General features: G+C 39.0%; 1 protein-coding gene across 1 annotated transcript in view; it reads left to right on the forward strand.

Moving 5' to 3' along the window:
- Window positions 1-613: 613 nt before the first annotated feature.
- The window catches only part of LARS1 (leucyl-tRNA synthetase 1), a 79226-nt gene continuing 56400 nt past the window's right edge, over window positions 614-23439 (forward strand). The window contains exons 1-6 of the mRNA XM_058732754.1: window positions 614-793; window positions 11291-11409; window positions 14151-14238; window positions 14930-15010; window positions 18575-18712; window positions 23083-23244. Of these exons, the coding sequence (XP_058588737.1) occupies window positions 788-793; window positions 11291-11409; window positions 14151-14238; window positions 14930-15010; window positions 18575-18712; window positions 23083-23244 (594 nt within the window). The 5' untranslated portion in view covers window positions 614-787. The remainder of the gene's footprint in view (window positions 794-11290; window positions 11410-14150; window positions 14239-14929; window positions 15011-18574; window positions 18713-23082; window positions 23245-23439) is intronic.

Raw genomic sequence — 23439 nt, forward strand, 5'->3', positions numbered from 1 at the left:
GTCAGAACCTGACCTGAACTGGGAACCTTAACCCTGAGCCACCCAGGCGCCCCTGAAGAACTGAATTTTAAATTTTACTGAATTTTATTTTAAACTTAAATAGCCACATGTGATGTGGCAGCCTTAGATGGTAGTACAGTTGAAATAATGCGCTTGGCACTGGAACCCGGTAGGTTACCGGCCTCACGCTTAAAAATTAGAGATTGTTAATAAATGGCAATAAAACGTCTGAATTCTGGGCTGTTGAATGCCACAGACAGCACTAAATATCTGTGCACAATGGCAAGCCATAATTAGCACTTAAGTCACTGAAGACTAATAAACCTTGCAACCTGGCATCCTGACAAGACACCTAACCCATCGCCACGGGGTGAAAAGGTTGAAGGCCAGGGAACCGGACCGTAGGCGCGTTCGCGGCAATCTGCGACTTCGAACAGCCTCATGGACTTTGTAGTTCAACATGCCCCTGACATCACTACCGGTGTCACCACCGCGTGACCTAGAAGTTCAATTTCCGGTAGCCTGTTGCTCTATGGGAGTTGTAGTCAATAAGTGACTGCTAGACTTGGGCTCTAGTGGTCTGGAAACTACAATTCCCGGCGGGCTACGGGATGCACAAGGCAGTAGTTAGCTGTGAGCGGGCGATTGCCTCATCAGGTGTAAAGTGTGTGCTTCAGTGTATTGGGAGGCCTGGCTGCCCACAGAAGGAAGGGAAAGGTTGGGATCACTGCTTTGAGAGGATCGCCGAGGTCACTGTCGTGGGTTGCAGAATTGGTTGGGCGGTGTCATGGCGGTGAGTTCTGCCGGGAAGAGAGTCCGCTCTGCCCGGCCCTATAACCCGGCTGATCTGTTTGCTTTTGCCAGAAGCTGGGGTCTCCATGTGGTAGCCGTTGTCCTGAAAGGAAAAATCCTTATCTAAACACAGGGAATGCCTTGGCCCCCCACATTAAAGGTGTGGATGTTGTGAGGATGCGCCTTTTCTTGCTATCTGTTGAGCCCGGAACTGGTATCTTTAACTTTACACACTACTTAATGTTACGTGTGTTAATTTCACGACGTGTCTAAAACCCATTTGGAGAGAGGGAAGTAGGTAACCTTGTTCCTCCTTTAAAAAAAGTTGTTTTTTTTTTTTATGTTTATATATTTTTGAGAGACAGAGACAGAGCATGAGCAAGGGAGGGGTAAAGAGAGAGAGGGAGACACGGAATCCCAAGCAGGCTCCAGCCTCTGAGCTGTCAGCATAGAGCCCACAGAGCCCAGAGCCCAGTGTGGGGCTTGAACTCACGAGTGGTGAGATCATGACCTGAGCCCAGGTCGATGCTCAACCCACTGAGCCACCCAGGCGCCCCCTTTGTTCCTTCTTTTAACAAAAAAATTTTTTTTAAACAGACAAAAATCTCTACATTCATGGTGTTTACGTGTGTGTGTATGAGAGAGTTACATGCTAAAATATTTGGTAATATATGTCTGGTGCCAGTAAGTCCTATTGACAAAAATAGAGCAGGAAGGGGAGACTCCTAAGTGTGAGGTGGGGTAGGGTTGCAGTTTTAAAACTGTGATCAAGGGGCGCCTGGGTGGCTCAGTCGGATAAGCATCCGACTTCGGCTCAGGTCATGATCTCACGGTTTGTGGGTTCCAGCCCCGCGTTGGGCTCTGTGCTGACAGCTTGGAGCCTGGAGCCTGCTTCGGATTCTGTGTCTCCCTCTCTCTCTGTTCCTCCCCTGCTCTCACTCTGTCTCTGTCTCTCTCTCAAAAATAAAGATTAAAAAAACGTTTGTTTAAAAAAAAAAAACAAACCTGTGATCAACAAAGGCTTTTCTAAGAAGGTGGCATTGTGGCAAAAAGGAGGTAAGGGAGCAAGCCATGCAGCTATATGGAGGAGACGATATCTAGGCAGAAGCCACACTGAGAGAAAAGCAAGGAGGGTTGTATATCCAAAGGACAGTGATACTGGAAATGATGATAGTGTATGTGATGGATATTGATGGGTGGATGGATGTAGGTCATGTAAGGCTGCTGGGTTCAAGAAAGAATGGGAAGAGACGGACTGGAGATCATGAGTATGGATAACTCTTGAGGAATTTTATAAAGGAGAGCAGAGAATTGGGGTAATAGATGAAAGTCAAAAGAGGACTTTCTTTTCTTTTTTAATTTTTTTTATTAAAAAAATTTTTTTTTAACGTTTATTTATTTTTGAGACAGAGAGAGACAGAGCATGAACGGGGGAGGGGCAGAGAGACAGGGAGACACAAAATCTGAAACAGGCTCCAGGCTCTGAGCTATCAGCACAGAGCCCGACGCGGGGCTTGAACTCACGGACCCCGAGATCATGACCTGAGCCGAAGTCGGCCGCTTAACCGACTGAGCCACCCAGGCGCCCCTCTTTTCTTTTTTTAAACGTAGAAGAAATTACCAATACTTGTATGCTCATGGGAATTACCCTGTAGAAAGGAAACATTGATGTGGAAAAGGGATGATTGCTGAAGTGCTGTTCCTGAATAGAACAGAAGGGATGAGATCCAGTGCATCAGTGGAAGGGTTAATAGTAACAGGAAAGAAGACAGACTATATAGGTACACAGGCATGTGGGTAGGTAGATGTGATGAGGGAGGCTGTGAAAATTTTCTGTTCACTTCTGGTTTCTAATTCAATTAAGAACCAAGATTAACAGCTAGAAATGAGGATGGAAGAGGAATTGTTGGAAGATTGAGGAGAGAGGAGAAAGCATAAAACAATTGTCTAGGACATTGCCCTCAATAGAACTTTTTATATTTGCACTAATTTGGGAGCCACTAGCCACATGTGGCAACTGAGCCCTTGAAATGTGGCCAGTGCAATTGAAGGACTGAATTTTAATATAACTTTAAAATGAACAAGTCATGTGTGGCTAGTGGCTACTGTATTGCACAGTATACACATTAAAGTTGAGAAGCACTAGTCTAGGAGAAGGAGTAACCAAGTGGATTTCAGAAATTAGTAGTGTGGCTGGGCATCACTTGATATTAGTGGACATGAATTTAAATGGAGGCCAGTCAGCATGGTTGAGTGCTTATCTCTTGACACTTTCAGCTGCCTAGGTGAAGGAACAGAGCAGTTGGATGGGACGGATGGATGGAGTTTTGCCAGGCAAGAATGGTAAAGGGAAAACCGAAGAATTATACAGATGGATTTAAGGGACAGAAATGAGGACATGGGGTGGTAAGAGCCTAAAGATTAGTGAAAAAAGGTCATGATCAGTAGGACCCAATGGGGTTGAGGAATTATTAGAGTTGGAATTCTAGCAGAGTTAGGATCAATAATATCAATAACTAACATTTCTTATGTGTCATGCTTTTTGTTTAGCATTTTATTTGAATTGTCTTATTGAGTGTTCACACTAATCTATTTGAGTTAGGCACTCTTATTTGCAGTTTACAGGTGAAGAACCCCATGCTTAGAGAGCTTACCTAACAGGTCTGATTTCTTATAACTAGGACAGGATGAAAGTGACCAGAAATCAAAGGGATTGATTCATTTTTCAGTCACTATGTCATCCTGCTTCCCAGGAAAACACATGCCTTCCGACTCCTGGTCCAGAGCTTTTTCTTCTGTCCCAAGTTGCTCATTGCCTCTCCACCAACCCCTCTCCCCCATGATGATATCCTTAGCTGATGTGGAATTTGCAGGTCTTTCTTTCTTTTTTCTTCTTTTTGGTGTTAATGGGAATGAGTTTTTTCAGTTTGGAAGACTTTAGTACATTTTTATTCTTTTTATGTTTTGTATAAGGAAACTGGCAATATTTCTGGTAGATCTGATTATTTTACTTTATTCACTTCTTGGCTTCTGCAAATATTCATGTTTTACACTGTCATGGTACTGGGCTGACATTAAAGTTAGTTTCATTGGAAGAATCCAGTAAGAACTCCCTTTAGAAAGAACAAGTAACAATAAAAATAATAAAATGTACCGATTTTATTGTGTGTTTTAAATGTACCGATTATTCTGTGCCATGCATTAGTGTTTTACAAAAGTTTTCATCTGAACAACCCTATAAAAGTGGGTGCTTTATCCCCATTTTATTGATGGGGAAAATAAGGCATCAGGTCTACTCAGAGGAAGAATTAGAATTCATTTGGTCTCACACTGGAGTTCATTCTGTTAATCATTGTGTTACCCCCAATTGCAGCTAATTAGGATATTTCTTTTTTTTTTTAATAACTTGTTTTATTTTTTATATATTTTAAAATTTACATCCAAATTAGTTAGCATATAGTGCAACAATGATTTCAGGAGTAGATTCCTTGGTGCTCCTTACCTATTTAGCCCATCCCCCCTCCCACAACCCCTCCTGTAACCCTCAGTTTGTTCTCCATATTTATGAGTCTCTTCTGTTTTGTCCCCCTCCCTGTTTTTATATTATTTTTGTTTCCCTTCCCTTATGTTCATCTGTTTTGTCTCTTAAAGTCCTCATATGAGTGAAGTCATATGATTTTTGTCTTTCTCTGACTAATTTCAATTAGCATAATAGCTTCTAGTTCCATCCACGTAGTTGCAAATGGCAAGATTTCATTCTTTTTGATTGCCGAGTAATACTCCATTGTATAGATATACCACATCTTTATCCATTCATCCATTGATGGACATTTGGACTCTTTCCTTACTTTGGCTATTGTCGATAGTGCTGCTATAAACATGGGGGTGCATGTGTCCCTTTGAAACAGCACATCTGTATCCCATGGATAAATACCTAGTAGTGCAGTTGCTGGGTTGTAGGGTAGTTCTATTTTTAGTTTTTTGAGGAACCTCCATACTGTTTTCCAGAGTGGCTGCACCAGTTTGCATTCCCACCAGCAGTGCAAAAGAGATCCTCTTTCTCTGCATCCTCACCAATATCTGTTGTTGCCTGAGTTGTTAATGATAGCCATTCTGACAGGTGTGAGGTTGTATCTCATTGTGGTTTTTATTTGTATTTCCCTGATGATGAGTGATGTGGAGCATTTTTTCATGTGTCGGTTGGCCATCTGGATATCTTCTTTGGAGAAGTGTCTATTCATGTCTTTTGCCAAATTAGGAAATTTCTTTTGCAAAAACATCTTCCATAAAGAAAGTTTTCTGTTTCCAGAGGAAATCTTATCAATAATGAAGTGTGTAAGACAATGAACATGTGATAGCATGGATAGGATATTAGTTTTTATTTTATAATTGAATTTATAAATAATAAACTAAAATTTTCTTCATATCAGAGTAGTATTTATTTTAAAAAAATTGTTTAATGTTTATTTTTGAGAGAGAGAGAAAGAGACAGACAGAATGCAAGCTGGGGAGGGGCAGAGAGAGAGGGAGACACAGATCTGAAGCAGGCTCCAGGCTCTTAGCTGTCAGCACAGAGCCCGATGTGGGGCTCAAACTCACAGACCATGAGATCATTACCTGAGCTGAAGTTGGATGCTTAACCAACTGAGCCACCCAGCATAGTATTTATTTTTTAGAGCTTTTGACAGTTCTATTTTTATTTTTGTGTATTTAAAATTTTTATTTGTTTATTTTTGAGAGAGAGGGAGAGAGTGAGAATGAGAGAGAGAGAGAGAGATCTCGAGTGGGAGAGAGAGGTAGAGAGGGACGGAGACAGAATCCCAACCAGCGGCTCAAGGTCAAGCCATTAGATTCTGACCTGAGCTGAAACCAAGAGTTGGACACTTAAATGATGAAGCCACCCAAGCGCCCCAAGCTTTTGACAGTTTTAATCTCTTCTAGTTACATATCAGACTTTTAGAGGGGATCTGGGGATGTGATATAATGAACATAATAGCCAATCTAAAAAAAATATTGTTTTTAAACTTTCATTTGGAAAATTTAAATAGTCAGCAAAATAGAGATAATAGTATTATGTACTTTCGTGTACCCATCACCCAACTTCAATAATTGGCAGTTCAGGGCTATTTTGTTTCATATATCCCTTCCTGGGACCCTGCCCCTCCCCCCTCAGGATTCATTTTAAGCAGATTCCAGGCACTGTACATACATATTTGACATAGTTTAGTATAAGTTTTTACATCGATACATATTTTAATATTTTTTAATGTAATGATAACTTCTCTTGAAACATAATCCCAATGCCATTTTCATACCTAATAAAATCACATGATGTCTAGATGTCTCTTTGTGATATTGGTTAACATTATCGTGCATTTACCATGGGTCCAGCCCAAGGTTAAGTCCTTTGTCTGTATTAACTCTTTCTTTTTAATGTTTGTTTATTTTTGAGAGAGAGACAGCATAAGTGGGGGAGGGGCAGAGAGAGAGGGAGACACAGAATCTGAAGCAGGTTCCAGACTCTGAGCTGTCAGCACACAGCCCAATGTGGGGCTCGAAGTCACAAACTGTGAGATCATGACCTGAGCCAAAGTCAAACACTTAACCGAGACACCTAGGAGCCCCTTAACTCTTTTAATTTTCATACTAATACTATAATGTTAGTATAATTTTTATTCTCATTTAAAGATAAAGAAATAGAAGCTTAGAAAGCTTAAGGAATTTGTCTAAGGTTCTACAGCTAGTAAGTGGTGGCAGCTAGGACATGGCTAGAGTACTAGGAGGAAGCAGAAATAGAAGCCAGAAGATGAACATTTTTGTCCACCTTGACTTTTTGCTGACACAATGATCTCCGAACTTCAGATTTATCATTTATCATCTTTGAAATGGTAATCACTGGTCTGCCTCCTTCTTAGGGTTATTGTTAAGATGCAAAAAGTTAATGTTCATAAAAGTTTCAAGAACTGCAGAATATTATGAATATATGGAAGAGCTTGTTATCTTTTTTAGTGGTTCTTTACTGGGGATGGTCTTGTCCTCCTGAGAACATTTGGTCTGGAGACTGTTTGGTTGTCACAACTAGGGGATTCTCCTGGCATCTAGTGGGCAGAAGCCAGGGATGCTTCTAAGCCTCTTACAATGCACAAGACAAAACACAAAAAATTATTTAACCTAAACTGTCAAAAATGCCAAAGTTTTGAACCTCTGACTTGTCAAATAACCTTTTAACTAATTATTATAACCAATTGTCTAGTTAAATAACCAGTGAAGAAATTAAGGCTCAGATTGATCAAGTCACTTCTCAAGGTCAAACAACAGTTGGTGGTGGGGCCAATATCAGGTTTCATTACAATTGACCTTGGATGTTTTGATGGACAAGTTTTTCTGAGAAGCAGAAACCTCAAAGAAGAGATTTTGTGCATTTAATGTGCTCAATAACAGTGAAAAAAAAACATAGTTCTTAGTAATTTGTGAAGACTGTTTCTTTCATGTCCTTTACAGTGGGTGACCTGAGTGGTGCCTGGATGGCTCAGTCAGTTAAGCCTGTGAGTTCGGCTCAGGTCATGATCTCGCAGTTTGTGAGTTCGAGCCCCATGTCCGGCTCTGTGCTGACCGTTCAGAGACTGGAGCCTGCTTCAGATTCTGTGTCTCCCTCTCTCTCTGCCCCTCCCTTGCTTGTGCATGCTTGCGTGCACGCTCTCTCTGAAAAATAAATAAACACTAAAAAAAATATATAAAAAAGGAAGGAGGGAGGGACTTGGCAGAAATGAGACAAGAAGGGCCTTAAGTGCCAGGTTTAACAGTATAGACTCTATCCTGACCGCTATAGAGATCCTCTGAAAAGGAATTGACTTGATTATATTTGTGTTTTGATATCATTTCCACTCAGCAATCCTGTAAGGATTTATAGAAACAAAATATTTCCTTGTCACTTTTATTTTCCTTTAATTACTGGAGGAACTTGTTATGTCCATGATTTTTCTTTTTCTTTTTTCTGTCTCTTTTTTTCAAAGAGTTTATTTATTTATTCAAACTTTTTTTTTAATGCTAATTTTTGAGAGAGAGAGAGAGTCACAGTTTGAGCAGGAGAGGGGCAGCGAGAGAGGGAGACACAGAAACTGAAACAGGCTCCAGGCTCTGAGCTGTCAGCACAGAGCCCAGTGTGGTGCAGGGCTTGAACCCATGAACTGCAAGATCATGACTTGAGCTGAAGTCTGATGCTTAACTGACTGAGCTACCCAGGTGCCCCTTTAAGATTTTATTTATTTATTAAAAAAATTTTTTTTTAATGTTTATTCATTTTTGAGAGACAGAGAGAGACAGAGCATGAGCGGGGGAGGGGCAGAGAGAGAGGGAGACACAGAATCCGAAGCAGGCTCCAGGCTTTGAGCTGTCAGCACAGAGCCCGACATAGGGCTTGAACTCACAAACCATGAGATCATGACCTGAGCCAAAGTCGGACGCTCAACTGACTGAGGCACCCAGGTGCCCCTTTAAGATTTTAAGTAATCTTTACACCCAGCACAGGGCTAGAACTCACAACCCCAAGGTCAAGAGTTGTGTGCTCCACTGCCTGAGTCAGCCAGGTGTCCCCAGGACTTTTCAAAGTAGGGAATTCTTTCTCATTTCTTTTCTGCCTCTCTGGCAAGGTTCTTCCTTTAATCCATCATTTACCTCCTCCTTGTAAGCTGATATTTCATCTTTCTGTTGCTTGTCTTTGTCTCCTGTTTTTTAACTACGTTAAAACTACGTTTAACTATGTTAAAAAATAGGAAACCATTCTTTGGTTTAAAATATAGAAAACTGAAAATAGTACAACAGAGCTGATACCTTTTAGTAGATTTGTATTAAATCTTAATTTTAATAGTGTTGGTTATTTTATTACTTAATACACGAAGTATATTTAAGATAGTTATTGGAGAAATAATGTTAAGTTTGGGTTTTTTTTATTGCACATAATTCCTCTTTGCAGGTGTTCAAATTTGTGTAACCATTTAAAAGTCCAGTATATTTGTGATACAAATAGAAAGCTTATTGATTGATAGATTCATTGATTGAGAGAGAGCGAGAGTGTCAGCTGGGGTTGGTCAGAGAGAGAGAGGGAGAGAGAATCCCAGGCAGGCTCCACACTCAGCACAGAGCCTGATATGGGGTTTGATCCCATGAACCATGAGATCATCACCTAAGTTGAAATCAGGAGTCAGGTGCTCAACCAACTGACCATGCAGCTGCCCCAAAAGTAGTTTTTGTAAGCTCTACATACAATGTGGGGCTTCAACTCACAACACAGAGGTCAGGAGTCACATGCTCTACTGACCGAGGCCACCAGGTGGTCCACTTTTTTAAAAAGTAGTATAAGATATATGTGTGTGTGTGTGTATATATATGTATTAATTTTTTTAATGTCTATTTTTGAGAGAGAGACAGAGCAAGCGAGGGGGAGACAGAGAATCCGAAGCAGACTCCAGGCTCTGAGCTATCAGCACAGAGCCCAGTGTGGAGCTCAGACCCACAAGCTGTGAGATCATGACCTGAGCCAAAGTCGGATGCTTAACCAACTGAGCCACCGAGGCGCCCCTTTTTTAAAAATTAAAAAAAATTTTTTTTATTTGTAAATTTAAAAAAATGTTTATTTTTGAGAGAACGCCGGTGGGAGAGGGGCAAAGAGAGGTGGGCAGAGGATCTGAAGCAGTGTCTGCACCACAGCAATGAGCCTGATGCAGGGCTCGAATTCATGAACTGGGAGATCATGACCTGAGCTGAAGTTAGATGCTCATTCGACTGAGCCACTCAGGTGCCCCAATGTTTTTTAAATGTTTGTTTATTTTGGAGAGAGAGAGCATACTTTTTTTAAATTTAAAATTAAAAAAATTTTTTTTTAATGTTTGATTATTCATGAGAGAGAGGGACAGAGGGTGAGCAGGGGAAGGGAGGGAGACACAGAATCTGAAGCAGGCTCGAGGCTCTGAGCTGTCAGCACAGAGCCCAGCGCGGGTCTCGAACTCACAAACTGAGATCTTGACCTGATCTCACGTATATACATATGTGTGTATATACATTGTGTATCTACTTAAAGTTTATCTGAGAAAGAGAAGAGAGAGAGCATGTGGGGAGGGGACAGGGAGAGAGGGAAGGGGAGAGAATCCCAAGCAGGCTCCACACTGTCAGCACAGAGCCCGACATGAGGCTTGAACTCACGAGCTGTGAGATCATGACCTGAGCTGAAGTTGGACGCTCAGCTGGCAGAGCCACCCAGGCACCCCTAAATACATATTTTTAAGTGAATTATATGCCCAATGTGGGCTTGAACTCACATACCCAAGATCAAGAGTTGTGTGCTCCCTGGACTGAGCCAGCCAGTCGCCCCAATGGAAAGCATTTTTTAAATTGTTGGGTGAAAGGACAGAGAGAGGCACTCTTAAAGGAGACTGAGTTGCAGTCTTTAGGTAACTTGGCAAGGTCGTCTTGTGTAGTAGGTTGTAAAAGTATGAGTAGAACCCAGAGGCACCTGGCTGGCTCACTTGGTAGAACATGTGACTCTTGATCTTGGGGTTGTAAGTTTGAGCCTCATGTTGGGTGTAGAGATTACTTAAAAAAAAATCTTAAAAAAAAAGGTATGAATAGAGCCCAGGTATTTTCTCATTTGAAAATGCTGCACAATCTGGGAATGTTTGCACATAAGAAGGGGGTAAAATCCAATTTCAGTTCAGATAACTATACCAGAAAATACATTTTAGAGACTAATACTAAATTTCAAAACAGAATTAGATTTGTGTATGGTCCATTAGTATCCAGCTTTCATACTTGTCTGCTCTGTGTTTCATTCCACGCCAGCTTTGACTTACCTGCTTTTAGCATCTGTTTTTCACACAGTCACAAACTGAGAAGGAAGCTCTAACGCTTCCTTTTTCAGAGGTAGAATGATCATGCTTGTTTTTTTGCTTTCACTTTCATCCACAGGCAGCTTATGGAAGGATGGCAATGTTGCTGGTACATCTGATATATTAGAGACATGCTTGCCATTCTGTTTCATTTAAATTTCATGTTAATAGTCTGTTAACCATTTTGGAGAGGAGTTCTTCATCAGTTGCCTTGAAAAAAAACATGTAGATTACTAACCCTTCCTCAGCCTCTTCCCATCGGGTCTCAGCATCCTTTGATTGAGCATTATTGCAGCTTGGCCATCTTGTACTTTTCTAAGTATTTGTGCATCTTAACTAAATAGGAACAGTATCTGTTTTAGTGTCTCATTTAATAGAAGTATTTCAAAGCCCTTTATATGTTTTAGTAATTCATTAACTATCCCTTTGGTGTTTAAAGTAGACAGATTGTGATAGCGCAAATTTTTAATCTTGTTTGTTTAAAGTTCATGACAACCATGGAAAAATTGCCTATAAGTAAACAACTTGTTCTATGTGAACGTATTTTTTTTTTCTTTTTTTAAAGCAAGACTGTCCAAGTATAGAGTGGATTGTTGTATCTCTTTTGTGTCCAACAGGAAAGAAAAGGAACAGCAAAAGTGGACTTTTTGAAGAAGATTGAGAAAGAAATCCAACAGAAATGGGATACTGAGAAAGTGTTTGAGGTTAATGCATCTAATGTGGAGAACCAGACTAGGTGAGTAGTACTTTATAAAGTTCTACACCTTGTGTTCCCAAAACTGTTGGCTACAGAAACTGCTTTGTGGAAAGGATAAGGCAGATTGTACTTATAATGTCTGAAATGGGCTGAAGAAAGTAACTTTTATTTTCTCGATTTCAAAGTAGGATTTTCTTTCCAATAGAATTCTTTTTTTTTTTTTTTTTTTTTTTTTAAGTGAGCTCTGTGCCTAGTGTGGGACTTGAATTCACGACCCTGGGATCAAGAGTTGCATGCTCTCTGAGTGAGCTAGATGCTCCTCCTATAGAATTCTTAAAGGACTTTTTCTACATAGCTTTTTTTTTAACTAATATTTTTCATATTTAGACAAAAGAGAATGTTTTGAAGTTTTGTCTTTCCTAACTGATAAAATGAGATTATTCTAGTAGAGATTCATATTATGGTGCTAATTATGTCCAAAGACACCAAGTATTAAATTTTGAAGGGTTTCAGGGGCACCTTGGTGGCTTAGTCAGTTAAGCTTCTGACTTTGGCTCAGGTCATGATCTTGTGGTTCATGAGTTGGAGCCCCACATCGGTCTCTCTGCTGTCAGGGTGGAGCCCTGTTCAGATCCTCTGTCTCCCTCTCTTTGCCCTTCCCTTGCTTGCTAGCTTGGGTGTGTTCTCTCTCTCTCAGAAATAAATAAATGCTAAAAAACAAAACAAAAAAAAAAACCAACAACAACCCAACTCTTTAAAAATTTTTTTTCAAGGGTTTCTGTATTTTAAGATCTTATTTCATAAATACTGTATTGCCTTGGTTTTAAGCATCAATTATAAGACAAGCCACAGGTAATGATATGGTACTAGGGAAAAATAAAAACAAAATAACTGCCCCCAAACAGTAGTGTAATAAATGTATGCATCAATTATAGGAGCATCTCAATTTCAGATATGTTGAAATGTAGAAAAATGTTCTTGTTACAATGACGGAATACATTGACAATAATTAAAATAGTAGCTAATCTTGGAAACTTATTGGTTGTTATGCAAAGGCTTAGGAAATATTCCATTTTTAGTATGCCTATTATCATTTAATCTTTTTAATAACACTTTAAGGTTAGCAGTATTTTTATCCTTATTTTATTTCTTTATTAATATATTTTTTAAGCATTTATTTATTTTTGAGAGACAGAGTCAGAGCACAAGCAGAGGAAGGGCAGAGAGAGAGGGAGACACAGAATCTGAAGCAGGCTCCAGGCTCTGAGCTGTCAGCACAGAGCCCAACATGGGGCTCAAACCCACAAACCGTGAAATCTTGACCTGAGCCAAAGTCAGATGCTCAACTGACTGGGCCACCCAGGTGCCCCTATTCCCATTTTATAGATGAGGATACTGAGGTACAGGGAGGCTAAGTAACCAGTTCCAGGTTGCATAGCTAGGAATTGACAGGGCCTGGACTACTTTTTAGGACATTCTGATTTCAAAAGGTACTTTCCTTGCTACTAAGCAACATGCTAGTGGAATTTTTTTATGTTTATTTTTGAGAAAGAGAGAGAAAGCGTGCATGTGCAGGGGGGTACAGAGAGAGAGGAGGACAGAGGATCTAAAGCAGGATCTGTGTTGACAGCAGAGAACCCGATGCTGAGGTCAAAGGCACAAACTGCAAGATCACAACCTGATCTGAAGTCAAACACTTAACTGACTGAGCCACTCAGGCAACTCTGAATTTGGACTTTTTTTTTTTTTTTTTTTTTTAAAGAAATTAAGAGTGTTGCTGTAATATAAAGTCTTTGATGTTATACTTTATAGCTTTTGTTGTTTCTAGAATTTTGGCCAACTTCAGGTAAAGTTATCGTGAGTGAACTGAAAACTTTGTTCCATGAAAGAAAATGAAGTGAGGGAACTTAGAAATGTAACATTGAATGAAAAAAGAGTTTTTTTCAGTAATATCTCCACCCGACATGGGGCTTGAAATCACAACCCTAGAGTCCCTTGCTCTACCAACTGAGCCAGCCATGTGCCCTGGTGTATAATTTTTAATGAAGCTCATAGGTGAGCAAAAGTAAGTGATAACATTGTTTAAGGACACAGACAGAGATATAAACTATTCAAAATGAAGGGAATGACAAAAGTAGATTTCAAGATACTGGTTTTCTCTGCGGGGAGAGGGCTGAGGAGCACACAGTATAGATTCAGTGGGCTCATCACTTGGATAGCATGCTTACAGGCATTCATTTTATTGTGCTTTGTAACTTTTATAGGTACGTTATACATTTGATTGTAAGAAAAAATAATATAATAAATTAAACAGCTTTAGAGAGACACTTCTTAAATTAATTTTCCATGTGTCATGTAATACTGAAGATGTTTTATTATAGCTGATGGACTTTGAATTGCTTTATATATATCAAATGAAGGCAAATCTCATTTAATCACTAAAATACTAAATTAATCCAGTTTCCTAAGAGTATTAAAATTATCCTCAGTAAATTATCTTTACTCAGCATTTTTAAGTTAAACCTCCAGTATTTGCTGCAAGGATATTTATTTCTTTAATATCTAACCATAAACATTTTATTTTTTCTAAATCACAATTAAGTTTCAATTTCAGAGGGCTTTTAATTTCCACATTCATATGTTTACTTTTAAAGGTCTTTTAAATAATAAAATATAAACAAGTTGTTTGTAATAAGCTTTCCCTTCCCCCTAGCTCCTCATTTTAAAAGGAACTTAACATTTTCTTTTCTGTACTTTGTTTTTTCATGATTGTTTTGCAGCAAGGACAAGTACTTTGTAACCTTCCCATATCCATATATGAATGGGCGCCTTCATTTGGGACACACATTTTCTTTATCCAAATGTGAGGTAATGTTTCCTCTGTGGTTAACATAATGGGATTGAGGGTCTTTGATAAATACTATGTTGAAGAAAATGGCATGTATGGGATTTATTTCCTGTTAAGAGAACTTAGAATTCCTTAATTTTAAGCCTAAATTTTATATTTTTACCTATATTAAATATTCTTATATTTAATTTGTATATGTTGTGTGTATGTGTGCAGGGTTCTAATTATTTATGCACGGTCATAAGTAATTCCTTTTTGGTGAAAAGACAGAAAAAAAGAACAATGGGCCAGAATTTTGGAATGACTTCCTTCTTTTTTCTTTCTTTCTTTCTTTCTTTCTTTCTTTCTTTCTTTCTTTCTTTCTTTCTTTCTTTCTTTCTTTTTCTTTTTCTTTTTAAATATTTATTTATTTATTTTTGAGTGGGGCAGGGAAGGGCAGACAGAGGGAGACAGAGAATCCCAAGCAGGCTCCACATTGTTAATGCAGAGCCTGATGTAGGGCTCGTTCTCATGAACCTGATATCATGACCTGAGCTGAAATCAAGAGTCAGACTCTTAACTGACTGAGCCACCCAGACGCTCCAGGGAATGACTTCCTTCTAAAGCAAGAGAGGAAGAGGAAATCTGAGCCCATGATCTTCATGAACAGTCAACATTCTGTATTCATCTAGCATTTAAACTTATAATTTAAATTTAGTTTTCTTTTTGTAGTTTGCAGTAGGATACCAGAGACTGAAAGGAAAAATTTGTCTGTTTCCCTTTGGTTTACACTGTACTGGAATGCCTATCAAGGTAAGATTGCTTTTGGGATTGGTTCCTACTCTTTTTAGCTTAAAGCAGATATAATGTCCAATTTAAGAGCTTGAAATAGTATTTTCAGATATTTATTATAATGCAATGTCTTGGCATGAGCTTAATTCATTATAGTGAAAACTTTTTTTCAATTAGAAACAGTTAAAAAATATTTTTTTAATGTTTATTTATTTTTGAGAGAGAGAGAGAGCGTGAGCAGGGCAGGGTCAGAGAGAGAGACAGAGACACAGTATTTGAAGCAGGCTCCAGGCTCTGAGCTTCCAGCACAGAGCCCAATGCAGAGCTCGAACCCATGAACGGTGCGATTGTGACCTGAGACGAAGTTGCACGCTCAACCAATGGAGCCAGCCAGGCGCCCTGAGAAACAGTTTTTTAAAAGTTTATTTATTATTTATTTTGAGAGAGATAGAGAATGAGTGGAGAAGAGGGGCAGGGAGAGAGAGGGAGAGAATCCCAAGCAGTCTCCATGCTGTCAGTGCAGAGCTCAATGCAGGGCTCAAATGCATGAACTATGAGATCATGACTTTGAGCCGAAGTTGGAAGCTTAACTGAGTGAGCCACCCCTGTGTCCCATGAAAATTAAATTTTAAAAGGCATTTGAAGAAGTACTTAAATAAAGGGTACACGTTAAGGTCTAAGTGATTTCTTTTAACAAAAAAAATTTTATTTTTTATTTTTTTTATTTTTATTTATTTATTTATTATTTTTTAATGTTTATTTTTGAGACAGAGAGAGACAGAGCATGAACAGGGGAGGGGCAGAGAGAGAGGGAGACACAGAATCTGAAACAGGCTCCAGGCTCTGAGCTGTCAGCACAGAGCCCGACGCGGGGCTCGAACTCACAGACCGTGAGATCATGACCTGAGCCGAAGTTGGACGCTCAACCGACCAAGCCACCCAGGCGCCCCCCAAAAAATTTTTTTAACATTTATTTATTGTTGAGAGACAGAGACAGAGCATGAGCAAGGGACAGGCAGAGAGTGAGGGAGACACAGAATCCAAAGCAGGCTCCAGGCTCTGAGCTGTCAGCACAGAATCTGATGCGGGGCTTGAACCCACGAACCGCGAGATTATGACCTGAGCCAAAGTCGGGTGCTCAACCAACTGAGGCACCCAGGCGCCCCAGGTCTAAGTGATTTCTCAGTAATTTTTGTATCTTTATTGGTGACCTTACATATTGATATTTCTGTTTTCAAGTTAGATAATAACTATTAACAAGTATTCATGACATACATAGAGTAATAAACAGTTTTTTAAATGTATAATACTGTTTGTTTTAGTTGTATCATATTTTGATCATGTTTGCAAATGTCTTCATTTGTCATAAATTTATATTAGAAATAATTCTCAGTAAAGAAGGGGCCAGACAATTATTGTCGAAAGGATTCCTTAAATGTAAGAGGGTTGGGAAATTTAACTTCCCATTTCTTTTGCTTCTCCAACCTTTTATTTTGAAAAATGTCAAACCTGCAGAACAGGTAAAAGGATAGAATGAACAGCCATATACCCTTCACTCAGTTAATATTCACTGAATATTAACATTTTCCATAATTCCTTTGGTTCTCTTAATGCACATGTAATACATGCATACTTTCTTTTCTCTGTTTCTGTGAACTCACTGACAGTAAGTTGCACATATCATGCTGTGTTACCTCTAACTACTTTAGCATGTGTCTTTTGAGAACAAAGGCATTTTATACATCATCACAGTTTCATTATCCCCTCCAAGAAATTTAACATTGATGTAATATTAGCATCTTCATCTAATCTCTAGTCAGATGTTTCCAGTTGTCCCAAAATGTCCTTTCCGGCCTTTTTTTTACTTTGTGTGTTGTCGGTCACACGTTGCATTTGGTCATTAATTCTTTTCGGTTTCTTGTAGTTTGTCATGACGTTGATGTCGTTGAAGAGTGTATGCTAGTTATTTTGTAGAACGGTCCATAGTCTGAATTTTCTGATTATTTCTTCATGATTACATCTGGGTTAAATATTTTTTTTGTTTTTTTTTTTCTTTTCAACGTTTTTTTTTTTTTTTTTTTATTTTTGGGACAGAGAGAGACAGAGCATGAACGGGGGAGGGGCAGAGAGAGAGGGAGACACAGAATCGGAAACAGGCTCCAGGCTCCGAGCCATCAGCCCAGAGCCCGACGCGGGGCTCAAACTCACGGACCGCGAGATCGTGACCTGGCTGAAGTCGGCCGCTTAACCGACTGCGCCACCCAGGCGCCCCTGGGTTAAATATTTTGACAAGAATACTACATTGGTGAGGCGTAAACTTCCCATTGTATCACATCAAAAGGCATAGAATGGCACTTTGTCCCATTTTAATGATGTTGAGCTAGTAACTGTCAGATTTCATTCTGAAGGTGGGTTATTGAAAAGTAATCTGCAGATGATACCTTGGGAGCCTCTGAATATCTGGTTATCCAATAACCCAGTGGTTTTAGCATCATTTGATGCTTCTTGTCTGCTTCACTTATTGAATAAGTGTTTATAAAATGGTGACTTTCTAGTTGTGTCATTCTTTCCTTATTAGTTAACTGAAATTCTTCTGCATGGAAGAGTCCCCTTTGTTTTTAAAAGTCATAATCCTATATTTGCATTTTTCTCTTAACTTTAACTTGGTGTCATTTTTGTGTGTATATATATATATATTACATATACATATATACATATGTATACATATACATATATAATACATATACTATATATGTACGTTTATATACACGTACATAGTATATATACATATATAATATATATGTATGATATGTGTTATAAGTGATATTATAGTGTAATTGACAGGAGCTGGGGTGGAAAGCCAAAGTTCATGTGTTATCTCTGTAGTTTGCTAGATTTATAACTTTTGGATAAACCCCTTCATCTCTCAAGTGTGTGTTTTCTAACTAAATACCTGTCCTATCTACCTCAGAAGGTTGTGATGATGATGGTGATATAAAATAGTAATCTTTAAATTGATAAATGCTGTGATTCATATTGTTATTCAAAATGATAACGCTATGTCTTGTTTTTCTCTTAAAAAATTTTTTTTTTCATGTATATTTTAGTTTTGAGAGAGAGACAGAGACAGAGTGTGAGCAGGGGAGGGGCAGAGAGGGAGACACAGATTAGAAGCCGACTCCAGGCTCTGAGATTTTAGCACAGAGCCCAACACAGGTCTCGAACTGGTGAACCACCAGATCAGGACCGGAGTTGAAGTTGGATGCTCAACTGACTGAGCCACCCAGGCACCTCATGTCTTATGTATTTTTGAACTTTTAATGTCTAACAAAGTATACTACATTAAGAACTTTGAGTGTTGAATAAATGCTTGCTGAATAAAAGCAGTAAAATACTAATGTATAAATTAGTGAATTTTGAGGTACATGAATTTTATCATGTGAGTTTTCTGTTGTGATCCACATGTGTATAGGTGTATTGCAGAAAATTTCAGAGTCAATTTTAGTTGGCTGTAAAAATACCAAAAAATTCAAATTGTTTCTACCTCAAATTTTGAACTTCACTCTAATGTTGTATTTGTTATAGGCATGTGCTGATAAACTGAAAAGAGAAATAGAGCTTTATGGTTGCCCCCCTGATTTTCCAGATGAAGAAGAGGAAGAGGAAGAAATCAATGTTAAAACAGAAGATGTAATAATTAAGGATAAAGCCAAAGGAAAAAAGGTTTGGTGGTTAATAATATTTATTTTGGTTGAAATTTTATATTTGTCTAATTTATATTTGTCTTTTTTTTTTTAATGTTTATTTACTTTGAGAGACTGTGCATGGGGGAGGGGCAGAGAGAGGCAGGCTCTATGCAGTGAGCACAGAGCCTGAGGCGGGGTTTGATCTCACAAACCATGAGATTACAATCTAAGCCGAAATCAAGAGTCAGACGCTTAACTGACTGAGCCACCCAGGTGCCTTGTCTAATTTATCTTTGTATTTTCAGGACTTAGCACATAAAAAGTACTCAGTAATTTTGAAAAAGTAACAAAGCCAGAAATTATTTTTCTGACTTTTCGATGGCCCTTTTCCCCCCCTTTTGCTTTTATCGGCAATAAATTTTAGATTTAGAGAAGAATTGCAAGGTAGAGCGGAGTTCCCTCATGATCCCCTAGGTTCCCCTAAGGTTACATCTTATATAACCATGCACAACCCTGAAAGCTAAGAAATTAACATTTGAACAATCCTATTTACTGAACTACAAACCTCATTTGACTTTGAACAGTTTTTTCATTAACACCCTTATTCTGTTTGCAGGTCTAATCCAAGATTCCACATTGCATTTACTTGTCACATCTCCTTAGTATGTCTCCTTAGTCTCTTCCATCTTTGTCTTCCTTGATTTTCACACTTCTGGAGAGTGCTGGTCAGATAATTTATAGAATGTCCCTCAATTTGAGTTTGTTTAATGCTTTCTCATGAGTCATGAGTTGATTGAGAGGTGACATGTCCTCATTGCATCGTATCAGTGAGCGTATGATATTGGTATCTCATTACTGGTGATATTAACCTTGATCATTTGGTTTAGGTGGTGTCTGTCACGTTTTTCTACTGTAAGGACTCCATTTTCCCTTTTTTTTTAAAAAATTTTTTTTTTTCAACATTTTTTATTTATTTTGGGACAGAGAGAGACAGAGCATGAACGGGGGAGGGGCAGAGAGAGAGGGAGACACAGAATCGGAAACAGGCTCCAGGCTCCGAGCCATCAGCCCAGAGCCTGACGCGGGGCTCGAACTCACGGACCGCGAGATCGTGACCTGGCTGAAGTCGGACGCTTAACCGACTGCGCCACCCAGGCGCCCCTGCATTTTCCCTTTTGATTTGTATATATTTTGAGAGATACTTTGAGGCTATGGAAATAGTACTATTTGTTTGTTTGTTTATTTATTTATTTATTTATTTATTTATTTATAATGTTTATTTATTTTTGAGAGACAGATCATGAGTGGGAGATGGGCAGAGAGAGGGGAAGACACAGAATCCTAAGCAGGCTCCAGGCTCTGGGCTGTCAGCACAGAGCCTGATGCAGGGTTCGAACCCATGAACTCTGAGATTGTGGCCTGAACCGAAGTTGGACGCTTAACCGACAGCCACCCAGGCGCCTCAATATCTTCTTTTTAAATATTTTGTCATTAATTTTAGCATTCATCTGTGTATCTTGCCTGCCTGCTATAGTTATTACTGTGTTCTTTTTTTTTTTTTTTTTTTTAATGTTTGTTTATTTTTGAGAGAGGGAGAGAGAGAATTCCAAACAGACTCCACACTGTCAGTGCAGAGCCTGATTTGGGGCTTGAACTCATGAACTGTGAGATCATGATCTGAGCTGAAATCAAGAGTCAGATGCTTATTTGACTGTGCCACCTAGGCACCCTATTACTGTGTTGTTCTAATAGTGATTTTCCATTTCCCTCATTCTTTCTCCATTTATTACCTAGAATTCTTCTGAAAAGAATAGTTGTCCTCTCTTCCCCTGTTACTTATTTATTCATTCCCTTTTTATATCGGTGTGGATTCATGCATATTTATTTTATTCTTTGGGTTATACTTCAGTACTCTCTGGTGTTTGGGGGTTGTTATTGTAATTACTCAACTTGTTCTGATTTTGGTCATTGAGAGTCTTTTATGCTGGCTCCTGTGGCCCTCTGACATGCTCCCATCTTTTTTCTTTTCTTTTTGAAGCCCTTTATTATTTTCTGGTGCCAAGATACTACAGCCTTGTCTTATATTTTCCCTGTGCCAGCCCTGCAATCAACCACATCCCCAAGGAGGCCTGTTTCCTTTAGTTGAGAAATGGTATTTAGAAAACTAAGTTCTGAATGCTAGGTATACTCACTGTAGCTCCTTTGAGTAGAAAGAGCAAGGAAATAAATATATTAACCCTGGTAACCCACATATATGCACCTGTCTATAATAGTTCTTTATCTCTATATATGTTTAAAAAATTCTTACTGTGAGGCACCTGGCTGACTTATTTGATGGAGCATGTGACTCTTGATCTTGGGGTCATGAGTTTGAGCCCCACAGTAGGGTTAGAGTTTACTTCAAAAAAAAAAAAAAGTTCATACTGATAACTTTGGCTCCCTGTTAGCACCATAAGGCTCATTCTAGCATTCTCCCTTTGCCAATTTGTGACTTCTTTCTCTGACATTGAGAAATCTGGCCCTCATTATTTATAGTATATAATTTATTCAATCCTAGTTTACTGGTAGTTCAGAACTGCTTAACCCATACTCCTGGGAGGGACAGTTTTACCAACTAAAGTACAGTGTTTGTATATACTTTTTGTTCTTAGAATCTAGTCAACACATTCTTTTCCAAAGTTACTTTTTTTTTTTTTTTTTTTTTAGTAAGCTCCATGCTGAACATGGGGCTCTCGAAGTCAAAGTCCCTGAGATCAAGTCGCATGTTCTATTGACTGAGCCAGCCATGCACCCCTCAAAGTTGCTTTTATTTATTTTTTAAATTGTTTTTATTAGTTATTTTAAAAACAAATTTTTTTTTTAATGTTTATTTACTTTTGAGACAGAGATACAGAGAGTGAGCAGGGTAGGGGAAGAGAGAGAAGGAGACACAGAATCTGAAGCAGGCTCCAGGCTCTGAGCTGTCAGCACAGAGCCTGATGTGGGGCTTGAACCCACGAACTATGAAATCATGACCTGAGCTGAAGTCAGACGCTTAACCGACTAAGCCACCCAGCTGCCCCTTTATTAGTTATTTTTGAGAGAGAGAGAGTGTGAGCAGGGGAGGGGCAGAAAGAGCAGGGGACAGAGAATCTGAAGTAGGCTCTGTGCTGACAACAGTGAGCCTGATGTGGGCCTTGAACCCATGAACCATGAGATCATGACTTCAGCAAACGTCGGATGCTCAACCGATTGAGCCACCCAGGTGCCCCCCACTCCCCGACAAAGTTACTTCTAAAACTCCTTTTTTTTCCACTCACTTCAAAGTGTGGTTGTATCATATATTAATAATACTGTTAATACATTTGTCACAATCTGCATTTCATCTTTGGTTCCTCCCACATCCTGGTTGATTTTTTAAACAAATGTATATACAATAAAATTCAATCTTTTTAGTAGATAGTGGTGTTGGTTTGACAAACACATGGAGTTGTGTTTCTTTTTTTTTACTTTTTTTTTTTTTTTAACGTTTATTTATTTTCGAGACAGAGCATGAACGCGGGAGGGTCAGAGAGAGGGAGACACAGAATCCGAAACAGGCTTCAGGCTCTGAGCTGTCAGCACAGAGCCCGACGCGGGGCTCAAACCCACGGACTGCAAGATCATGACCTGAGCCGAAGTCAGCCGCTTAACTGACTGAGCCACCCAGGCACCCCTTTTTACTTTTTTTTAAAATGTTTGTCTAATTTTGAGAGAGTGAGACAGAGTGTGAGTGGGGGAGGGGCAAAGAGAGAGGGAGACACAGAATCCAAAGTAGGCTTCAGGCTCTGAGGTGTCAGCACAGAGCATGATGCAGGGCTCAAACCATGAGATCATGACCTGAGCCGAAGCTGGACTCTTAACCGACTGAGCCACCCAGGCGCCCCTGGAGTCGTGTTTCTAACCCCACAGTATCATACAGAGCAGTTCTATCACCTCCCAAATTCCTTCCCTGTCTTTACAGGTTTATAGTTCAACTCCTTTACCCACCTCCAATGCTTGACATTTGGTTGCCTTTTTGATATTGGTAAATATTAGAAGAGGACAAAACTCTTGTCAGTAGCTTATTCATAACTAAAAAAGATACATATGGCATTAGGAAGAAGGAAATCGAGCTTGGTGCTGACATCTTATCTTTGATGATAATTCTTTATGGTTTCAACGATTTAGTTACCTCTGGTGTCAAGGTCTTAATACCAGACTGTTCGGTTTGACAGACAGAATAGCACATCTCAATTCATTAGTAATCTGACATATCAACAGTATGTTTTGGAATAGAAAAATTACTGCTAAATGGGATTATTTAGTTAAAATGATTGTGGTCCTAGAATTTGGTAATCATTTGTTGGTTGGTTCTTGATGGAGTTTGTTTTTACTGGTTATTTTCAGAGTAAAGCTGCTGCTAAAGCTGGATCTTCTAAATATCAGTGGAACATTATGAAATCCCTTGGTCTGTCTGATGAAGACATAGTCAAATTTTCTGAAGCAGAACATTGGCTTGATTATTTCCCACCACTCGCTATTGAAGATCTGAAGAGAATGGGCTTGAAGGTATGTCCATCACCCCTGTAGTTTAAGAAAATATGAAGAACACATTTGTATTTATGTGATTTCTGTGAGTTTGGACCATCTTATAATTTAGAATAATTTATTCCACCTGTATTCCAGTAATGAATTAGTTCCATTATTGTTATGGGCCTTGATGTAAGCAGCGAAGTACTTTAATATTTGTTGTATTGAAAATGT

Source organism: Neofelis nebulosa, chromosome 1, assembly GCF_028018385.1.
Source record: "Neofelis nebulosa isolate mNeoNeb1 chromosome 1, mNeoNeb1.pri, whole genome shotgun sequence".
NCBI classification, from domain to species: Eukaryota; Metazoa; Chordata; class Mammalia; order Carnivora; family Felidae; genus Neofelis; species Neofelis nebulosa.